This window comes from Cibotium barometz, chromosome 48 (genome assembly GCF_041138505.1).
Source record: "Cibotium barometz isolate CiBa-2024 chromosome 48, ASM4113850v1, whole genome shotgun sequence".
NCBI classification, from domain to species: domain Eukaryota; kingdom Viridiplantae; phylum Streptophyta; class Polypodiopsida; order Cyatheales; family Cibotiaceae; genus Cibotium; species Cibotium barometz.
Window position 1 is genome coordinate 10,668,865 of NC_141093.1, and position 11,245 is coordinate 10,680,109.

General features: G+C 38.4%; 1 protein-coding gene across 1 annotated transcript; it reads right to left on the minus strand.

The window, feature by feature from the left end:
- Window positions 1–5,385: 5,385 nt before the first annotated feature.
- On the minus strand, window positions 5,386–6,649 carry LOC147610806 (uncharacterized). Its single transcript, XM_086785189.1, has one exon. The coding sequence runs from the start codon at window positions 6,612–6,614 to the stop codon at window positions 5,556–5,558; it is 1,059 nt and encodes a 352-aa protein (XP_086641315.1). The 5' UTR covers window positions 6,615–6,649; the 3' UTR covers window positions 5,386–5,555.
- Window positions 6,650–11,245: the final 4,596 nt, after the last annotated feature.

Genomic DNA, 11,245 nt, shown 5'->3' on the forward strand with positions numbered 1-11,245 from the left:
TCCCTCCCTCCCTCCCTCTCTCTCCCTCCCTCTCTCTCTCTCTCTCTCACACACACACACACACACACACACACGCACTCACGCACACACGCACACACACGCACTCACGCACGCATGCACGTGCTCATGCACACGCACGTACACACACACGCACACGCACACGCACACGCACACGCACACGCACACGCACATGCACATGCACATGCACATGTGCATGTGTACACACACACACACACACACACACACACACACACACAAACAAAATGGGTAATTGAGTTCACCAAACATGGACTTTTTTTGTAAAGATAAGAAATAAACTATAAAAATACATAGCATATAAAGCAAAATGCTTGGCTCAACCTTACCATCTATTGATGTGAATTGTAAACCTAATCTTATTTTCAAATTTTCACTAACTACATTACCTAGCTCATAATGCGAGCCATATTTGTTGCAATAAAATGTTCATGGTAGTGCTATTTATACATATGCTTATGCCTTCGAATAATTTTGAAAAACTAAAATGTTATTGCATATCATGCATGCTAGCTTTCAGTATACCCATATGAATACCAAATATGCTTCTGCACGGGTTTTCTAAATACAAAATGCTGATTTGATTATGAGCTAGTGATAACTACACTACTCTAGAGAAATGTTTTTTAGACTAGCAAAACATTTCCATTCATGAAGTAAAATTCTCAGGATTAAGATGACTTCTTGCATGGAATAGACTCCTTCCATAAGGCCATGGTATGTACAGTAGGAATGCAACTTAAAGCGTGAAACAAGAAGTTATCATTAGGCTCAACTAAGCAACTTCTTCAAAGGTAAGAACCTCATTTGGGGATGCATATTCATGACTACAAGCAAATTTTTACAATGCACACAATGTTTAGGCTCTACCATGTTTGGTCACCTATGTACTCCCATGTTTTACGGACATTATTTATTGGTTTTATTACTATCAAAATTGCCTTATTTTATGGAGTTAATATTCACTGGCTATTTATACATATACATAGGCCTTCAAATAATTTTTGAAAAACTAAAATGTTATTGCATATCATGCATGCTAGCTTTCAATATACCCATATGAATACCAAATATGCTTTCGCACGGGTTTTCTAAATACAAAATGCTAATTTGATTATGAGCTAGTGCCATCATGCATGATAACTACACTACTCTAGAGAATTGTTTCTAAATACAAAATGTTTATTTGATTATGAGCTAGCGCCACAAATCCCACTGATTTCTCCTTGATTCACTCCACCTCTTTTGCTTGATTCTCTCCACCTCTTCACTTTTCCCAGAATATCTCCCAGAATATTTCCACACTTCCTAAATCTTCTCATGCTACCCTTTATTCTCTCCCAGTAGATTCTTCTCACCTTTTCACAGGTTCTTTTACATTTACACATTCTCTTTTACAGCCTCTAACCAAGGGCTTGTTCCCGCACACACCCTATTCGCTTGTATATTTCAACACCTCTCCTCAAGTGAATACTCCTAGAATACCTGGACCCTATACCAAGTTTCCCTCTTACTTGATAGTCCGCGACCAGTGTCTACTAGCACACCTCCCCTCAAGTTAACTTAGCACACCTGGACCCTGTACCAAGTTTCTCTCTTACTTGATAGCCCGCGACCAGTGCCTCAAGTCCCTAAACTCATAGTCCTTGACACACTCTCTCTCTATGTGTCCAAGGCTACTACAAGTGCCCGCGACCTTGACTAAAGTGCTCACACATACATCTACCACGTGGCCTATATCATCGGTGGCTCAGAGGTGGTTTTACTTTGTTGGGACAGGTTACATTGGGTTGTGGGGTCTCTCTCTCTCTCTCTCTCTCTCTCTCTCTCTCTCTCTCTCAGAAAAGATGATCCGACTCCTCTTCCTTAGGAGTCTCCATGAAGTTTGCCGATGTCGTTCCTTCTCCACTGGGTTTGCTGTAGCAGTCTCTTGCCATGTGTCCTGGTTTTCCACAGTTGTGGCAAGTGAAGGTCCTTCCTCCTACTCTGCCTCTTCCTCTTCCTCGTCCTCGAGAGAATCCTCCTTGGGTGATGAAGAATGCTTTTTCTTCTCCTGCTGTTGAGTCGAGCCATTTCTTCTCTTTGCCTCTGCTCTCTTGCTCTAGTAGAGCTCCTTCTATCTCGTGTAGCTTTAATTTAGGTACATTCTTTAGTGTTGCTTTCTACAATGTTTTCATATTCACCTTTGTCCACACTCTTCAGAAGTACAGCTAGTGCCTCATCATCTTCTACCTTTTTGCCAATAGCTGCCAGTTGTTGCTTAATGCTTTTATATCTGTTCAAGTGTGATTAAAGGTTCACTTTCCTTCATATCCAATTTGTAGAATTGCATTAACAGATTCATCTTTGAATTTTTAGCTTGTGTGCCAAATAATTTATTGAGTTCATCCCATGCATCTTTTGTCCATTGTATCCCTGTGATGTGATGAATGATTTCATCATTTAAACTGAGTGCAATAAGTTCCAATGCTTTTTCATTCCTGCTCTTCCACTCATTTTCCCCTCTCACCTCTGGGCATTCATCTTTTCCCTCAACTAGCCCCCACAGATTTTTCCTCATGAGCAAATACATGGTTTTTGTCTACCATGTGAAACTGCTCCCCATTAAATTTGGCTATTTCTTGTGCTGTACTCATAATGATGTGAAGGGGGTCTTACTTGTTGATCCAATTTCAAGATTCAAGGACAGTGTGTCTACCCTTTTACAACTCAATCTGGTGTTTAAGAGATGATTACAACAGATTTATCAGCATAAAATCACGAGAAATTACATTAAATCAAGGGTAACCAATATGTACGGAATGGTTGGAGTATCAAACCAACTCCGAATTGCAATATGAAGTTATAGGGACTTGTATCAGATACCTAATGGTTAATTTGAACCCTCAATTGCACCAAAATATAGTGATTAGTACTGATTAATTCACTGATTAGTAAATTAATCCTCTGTTTTGTGTGCAAAAAACAGAGTATGCGGGGAGTCCAGATCTGATGCCTTAGACTTGAAATGAGCTCAAATGCTTTCAAGGCCATCAATAGCAATGAGTCTAGTAGAGGATTAAGCTAATAAACATAAGATTTGACCAAATATTGATGCTTATTCTCTGTTTTACCAAAGTCACCTGCAGATTTGATGAAGAGCTTGGATCTCACTATAGACTTGATCAAATTGAATTCTGACTTCACCAGCTTGTAGATCATGCTTGAAAACCCCTGGAGCTATGAGGAATTAGAGCAATTTGATTGGATGAAGACAAGATCTGCAATCTTCTAAAAAAAAACTATGCTAAAGAAAAACGTGATTTCTCCTCATTCCGCTAGCGGTTTGCGCTTCTGTTTCGACTGGCTGGAGCTCCTATGGGTTGGCTATGTATGGCTAGAAGTAATGGGCCTAATTTTAAGTGTGCAAGGAGAGGGAGCTCCTCCACACTGGCTGGGGTGCAAAGACTAGTTGAAAAAAGAGGTTTTATAATTTTCTACTAATCCTAATTAGCAAAATGATTAGCAAGATAATGGGCTCACAAATTGATGGATTCTAGGCTAGGCTCTGATACCATATTGAAATTACAGCAATGTGATGAGTTTCTATCTTGGATGTAAACTCTATAAATTGAGGCATTGGCCTAATGAGAATTTGCTGGTTTTTGATTATCCATGCCTACATTAAGCTATTTGTTAATTACTCACTAATTACATCTTAATTATTTGCTAATCACTTTGTTAATGATGTTGATTCTAGTATTCGATCCACCATAGCTCATCACATTGCTGTAATTTCAACAGTAAGAACCTTGGGGATGCATATTCATGACCACAAGCAAATCTTTCCAATGCACACAATGCTCCAACGCTCAGGCTCTACCACGTTTGGGCACCCACACTCCCATGTTTTATGGACATTATTGCCAAAATCGCCTTATTTTATGGATTTCATTGGCCCATCAATTCTTCTTGTTTCTCATATGCCATTAATTGAGAAGTTAAACTTCGTGCAACATGCAAGACCCTCTAGATTGCCTACACACAACAAACCCTCTCAATAAAATTTCTTTTTTTTTCTAGTAGGGTGGGCTTTATCCCTACATAGGATATTGAACAATAAATACATATAACAATCTTTCCAATTTTTATCATACTAAGAATTTCTCAATTCTTGTATAGGATTCCTCTCAAACAACTTGTTCTCAAACTTTAAACTGGTAAGTAGAGTTATGTAGCTTACTATTTTAGAGGTGCTACATAAATCCAAAGTGCATCTCTTTATTGGGAGTCATAAATTTCCTTTCTATGCATCATGCTAGCATACACACATGAAATGGAAACTATGGGCAATAGTACCACTTACACCATTTACTCCTACATTCACTATAGGCAATAGTACCACTTACACCATTTACTCATACATGCACTATAGGCAATAGCACCTCTTGCAACATTTACTCTTGCATTCACTATAGGCAATAACACCTCTTGCAACATTTATTCCTACATTCACTATGAATATAAACATTTATGATGGAATAGTTAACAATTATGTTTATCATTCATAATCCATCCTACTTATTGGGATGCTTTTGAATACTTAATAATGTGTATGGATATACAACTCGGTTGCACTAAGTCTTATATAACCTGCATAGCTAACTGTATGTTATAGTGGTTCTAACCATATGTTGGATGGGCAAGTGAGGTAGTGCCCTTAGTATATTCTACTACTTTCAATATTTGTACACAATTATCATTACATTTAGGTATTTTGATCGCTAGTTTGTTTTGTAGCCTCATATAATTTATGTCTCTCTTTTTTCAAAAGAGGCACTTACTAAATTAACAAAATGCCTACATCATCTTGAATGACATCCTTTTTTAAAAGAGACACTTACTAAATTAATAACATGCCTACATCATCTTGAATGACATCCATAAAGTTTCAAAATTGTTGATGAAGATGATACACACATTGTATCTCAACACATTCACGTGCGCGGTGCGCTCACACACACACACACACACACACACACATGTACACACACATGTAACACACGCACACACACGCGCGCGTGCGCGCGCGCGCACACACACACACACACACACACACACACACACACACACACACACACATGCATATATGCATGCACACCTTAGAAGAGTGTAATTTACATGGAGGATAGCTCATGTTATTACATTGGCATTGTAGTCCCCAGACTTGTGGATTGAGGATGAAGTTCTCTCATTAAGAAGAGCATGCAAACATGGAGTTGATCACATTTTCTATCATGGGGATATAAAGTCTCATCCCTCTTGATTCTTTTGTTTCAAGGCTAGTAGATACTAGTGCTTAGCTTGCCATTTCAAATGTAAGGCATGTGAATAACCAGCACAAAGAAGGAACAATACAAATATCTCTGGTGCATTGGATGACCATGGAGTGGAAGGAGGCAGATTGCTTACCTTTCCCATTCGAGTGGCCAAAGTGGCACCCCTCGACAAGGGAAGGGGGATGTGTGGTGTAACCACCCTCAGTAGCCTAGGCAAGCAAAAAGTCCTTGCCGATATGGTAGGAAAGTCTTCTTCTTCATGCTCTTTGCCCGAGCCCGTTGGGCAGTGTAATGGACTTCATGGGGAGAGGTTGCAATGTGTTCCCTTTTTGAAGGTCTAGTAGGTGCTATGTTTGCTGTTGGAGGAATGGCAATGGGTGCCTCTGCCAATTGCAACTTTCTAACTTGTTTTGCTATGCCCTTGCCCTTATATGGTTTGTCTTTGTAGTCATAACTTCTTAAGGGTGCCTCCCCAACATTTGATTGCTTTTCATGATCATACCTTAAATGTGGTTCTAGGATGCTTGTTGTTGGATAGGGGTTCGCTGCACACCCATAGCTTAAAGGCTGCCCAGATGCAAGCTTAATGTTGGATGTAGGCTTGGGCTTCTTCTTCATGTTGTTGCTATTGAGACAATCTTTCAATTTCTTCATGTGAGGAGGTGAAGAAGTGTTTGGTGGAAAGGGCTCCCCAATCTGAGGGCAGGTGGCCTCGTCCTCATTGATGTGGAAAACCCTACGCAGCAGCAAGAAAGAGAGGGCTCGCTTGTAAACGACATTGCTGGTGGGCTTTGCAGGTGCGGACTCAACGCTATGGTATTCTGATGGAGCTGATTGCTGATGATAAGCTCTTGTTCCAGCAGCAGTTGAAGCAGCAGCCGGGGCTGAGACGCTGCTAAGATGCTCGGAGATTAGCCTAATATCATCATGATTAGGCGAGAGATTTTCATGCACATGAACTCTTTCCACAACGGGATGCTCTTCGTAGACGCTGATGGCTTGGAAAGGCTGGGGGGAGAAGGGGTGAAGAGGGCGGATTTTCCCGTTTTGGAAGAGCTGGTCTGCATAAGAATTGAAGTGTGCGGTGGCGGAGTCCTGTGCAACTGAGAAAGTGAAGTTGTTGTTGTCCTCAGATGATCTGCTGCTTGTATGCTGGTGATGGTTCCAATCCTGGGGCACCATACAGCCCATGCCTGTGTTTGCTGATGACTCTTTGTTTTTTTTCCCCCTAAACTCTCTGAGCAGCATCTGATCCACCATGCAGCCTAAACCTGCCCCCCCCCCCCCCCCCTTCCTCTGTCTCTCTCTCTCTCTCTCTCCTCAATTGCTGTGTGTTGAAGAGAACTGCTTCCAATGATCAACCAGTCTCAAGTTTTTAACAAGAGCTCTCTCTCTCATAAATCCTTGTATGTATATGTATATGTATAAAAGAGAGAACTTCATTAAATCCTTGTAGGATTCTCTTCCCCTTCCCAACCATCCACTTATATTTGCTTTGTTTCTCTCTCTTATAAAAAACTCCACAAACTCTCTCTTAATCAATCAATCTCTCTCTCTGTGTGTGTGTGTGTGTATCCAGGCACACACTTGCTACTAGCACCACCCGGCATGTTGTCCGAATGAAGGTTGAACGAGTCCCTCTTCAATCCCAATCAAGCTACACCATCGATTTAACGGGGACAAGCTTAAAAATGGTCCCCATTATTTATAGAAAGACCAGTCTTGGAGCTCCCTCCATTAATATTAATTAAATTAAATTAAACAAATCAGAACGTGCATAGCATTATGGAGCTAATTTCGGACCAAGGATGGGATGTATTGCTTGGGAGTGAAATCAACATGCCCTTTTTTAAGTGGCTTCCCCACACCATGGCCTCTCCAACCTCCCTCTAAAGATGGGCCAACATCATGAAGCCCAACTCCTTTGCCATCCCTTCATTTTCATGCTATTAGTTAGTCAGCTTTCACCATTTCTCTTAGTGAGCTTTCACCATCTCTCTTTCAATAAACACCCCCATATCAACAAGCAAAGTGAGGTCCTTCACATAGGGAATTAGTGAAATTGTGGCATGGGATAAGTGTGCCACATATAAAATCAGTGCATCAATCACATCACTTTAGCTATTCCGATCTTTAGAGGCCTTCAAAAGCAAAAGACAAATGATTCACATAGAAAAATTAGTGCACTTTTCACATGACTTGCTATTCTGATTCTTAATCTTCAAAAGGCCTCCAACGTGGAAGAAAAATGAATCATGGAGGAAATTATTGTATTTTTCACATGACTTAGCTAATTTGAATCTTAATCTTCAAAGGCCACCAAAGTGGAAGACAGAGACAATTTTCTTTGTATGAACAACTTGTAACAAACAAGCACAAAATCTTGTACGGCTATGCGATGTTTGCTGTCCTTTGAATTGACACATGTGGATGAACAAATTAGAAAAATAGAATTATGTGGCTATTTTAATATTGTTCAAGGATTATTTTCACTCCACCATTAGAAAAGGAAAAGACAAGAAACTCAATGCCAAGGAGGTAACTTTCACATGGTTTCTTTTATAAAATAATTCTTAATAAGCTACAAATGCCATCCAAAACGTTGTGGTAGATGAAGCTCAAATAGTCCAATGCATGAGTAATACAAAAGAAAGCGCAAAAGTAGATAAGGATTTCTACAATGGGGCATGCCACAACCAACACACTAACCAATATAATCATAATTATTTCCTCTTGAAGGAAATATTTATTTTTGTCCCATGGGTGTACCCATGTTATAAATAAAATCCTTAACCACATTCTATAAAGGTGGCATTGTCTTCCAAGTATGGTTCACAATTTTCCCCATGGATATAAATGCCATGTAAGCAGCAAAAGCCATCAAACTAGAAGGTGCTTAATTACCTTGGAGAAAATGGATGTTGGAACACTTTCAAAACTCTGCAAAACTTTAACTCATGAGACTATAAATGTTAAGTATGAATGCTCAAACTAGCTACCTTACCATAGGGACCCGTGAATATAAATTAAGAGTTGGAGGATATTAGGAAGTCGGGTTAAAATGTAAAAAGGAAGAAGACCTACCACCATGAGAGAAATGATCTTGAACAATATACAATTTTATAAAGTGTGAAAGTGACTTCTTTGACAAGTTGCCCCATCCCATGTATTAGATTTTGCTTTACCTCTACTTGCCCACCACCAAAGTTTTTGAATTGAAAAGCCCACCCAAAAACATCACAATCTTGAGTTAGCTTGATGAAAGAAAAAGTCGAAAAAATAAGTTAGCAAAAGAACTATATTGCTCCAATTTGAAAGTATAACCTTGTAGAAACCATTTTATAAGTACAATCTTCTTCGTGATGGTACTTCCATTTGTTGAGAATTTTGAATCTATAATTTGAGGCTCCCTAATCCTCCATGCTTCTAAAAAATAATACTAATATCCTGCATTTCCATTATACAAACTCTTGTCCTAACATAATCGCACCTTTTACTTTTAATAAGTCTTTCTACATGTCACCTTTTACTTTTAATGAGTCTTTGTACATATGCTCTATATTGAACTCATTGACTTGAACCACATCAAATTGAATGGTACAATTCAAAGTTGCTTTCACATAATTAAAAATTCATCCATTTTACTTAAAAACAAAAACACATTTATCATTACTACATTTTCTCAATCTATTGACACTTGATCATGAGCACATACATAAGATGCTTCCTTCATTGTGTACACGTTTTTAATGTTTGAAACTTTTTTAAATAATAAGTACGAAGCCATAGTGAAGCATTTTTCATAAATTTTTGTTGGATTAGTATTATTAGACTTGTCAAAGAGAAGCATACTTTCAGGTGGAGGTACGGCATGAAGTAGTAGTGATAAACACACACACACACACACACGCACGCACGCACACATGCATGCACACACGCATGCACACACGCACGCACACTAAAAAAAGATGTTTTTTTAAAAGATTTTTTTAAAAAGAATTTCTTTATAGCTTGCTTAACTTTTGCTTGAGGCTTTTTAATGTATATATTCGCACATGAATACGTTTGTAAAATCTCCAATTCTTTTTAAAGTTCGTCGATGTATATGTGTGCATTTTTACTTTGTCCAATCTTCTCCTTTAGTGCACTTACCCTTTTCTCCCTTTCCTTTTTTTCCCATTGTCCTTCCCAATTTTATGATCCCACCCCTGTCCCTTTATAAAGGTAATATGAGGCTTGATTTGAATACTATAAGTATTAGTAAAAGATAAGAAGATCTAATGAAGGGAAAAATAAAATATCCTATGATAGAATTCAATAAATATGGGTAGTATTATTTACAAGGTGATTAAGATGTACTTGTTGACAAGGTACACATATAATACATCACCAAAACTTGAAATCAATTCAATCAAGCAGTTTTAATGCAAGCACACAATTGACTATTTCTTTGATGGGTTGGTATGTACCATCATGTGAGAAAACTAACAATATATTAGCAACTTTGAGAAGATAGGTGTCATCACTTTGATTAATTGTGATCTATCTGAAAAGTGAGGAGAAACAACAAAGCTTTAAAATTTCACACCTAATTAGTCCGTCTTTAAAAATTAGTGAGCAAGAATATGGAAAATTTCAAACCATAAAGTATCCCACTCCTCATGGCATCATCTTAACTTCCATATAGGATTAAAAAAATTAAGTCGACCATGAAACCTTGTAGATTAAGAATACACATTTTTAGACACATAAAAGTGTACAACTTGGGAAAATACACTTATAGAAGACAAAGGGACCTCAAAGATAAAAGGAATAGGAAGAAAACTACCTAAAAGATAAAAAGCATGGGAAGAAAACCTTTAGTATGCCGTAGTACCTTGTTTGGATTTAAATCCTCAAAGTAGGCTTATGCCTAGAAAGTATGTGGGTTTGTGTGTGGTTGTCCCAGGTTATAAGTGTTGCTAAATAGAAGCTAAGATATCAACGTTACATGTGACATATAAGCATACACATATCTTGAGAGGCTGAACAATTATAAGGAAAAGGGGCGAAATGTTGGTCCAAATTGCCAATTTTTCCCTTTTAATAAGCTCGAAGGGTGGACAAATAATTTATAAAATGGCTAAACACTATGCTAACATTAAAGATGCCTTTTTATTTTCCAAAGGAGAGTATAAAAAGGATAGCTACAAAGGACCCCATCCATTTCTTGCAAGAGAGGGTGGCTCTTCATGGTCAAGGGCCACCATTTTTTAAATCTAAATTAAAAAACACATCAAAAAAAGCACCCTTATTGAAAAAAAAATATGTGCAAGTATAACCTATCATTTGGGAGAAAAGAGTTTGTCTTGACCTTGGTTGTCTCGCAAACAAAAAAACCTATGCAAGTACAACCCTACCATTTTTAAGGGAGAATTGTGTTGGGAGAGGAGAAAGATGTGAGCAAAATAACTGACCCACACACACACAATTCAAGTGAGTAAAATAAGTAAACAACATGCATGGGAGAGGAGAAAGATGCGAGCAAAACAATTGACCCGCACACACACAATTGAAGCATATAAACATGCATGTTTATATGCTTCAAGAATCCTTCTCTCTCTCTCTCTCTCTCTCTCAGCAAACTTCAAGAATCCTTCTCTCTCTCTCTCTCTCAGCAAACTTCATCACACCTTGAAGGTAAATGATACCACAAAAGCAAAGCCAAAGTCAACATGGTTGAAGAAGCCAAAGCTAATATGATTAAAGAAGCCACCATAGAGAGGAGGCTAATCTCACTCACTATGATGATGAATGGGCTTTTTAATTCATGTCTCTTATGGATGTCATGTCATGTAATGGTATGTTTTTTGCTAACCCCTAATGGTTTTCCCTTGAGAGTCCACATAAAG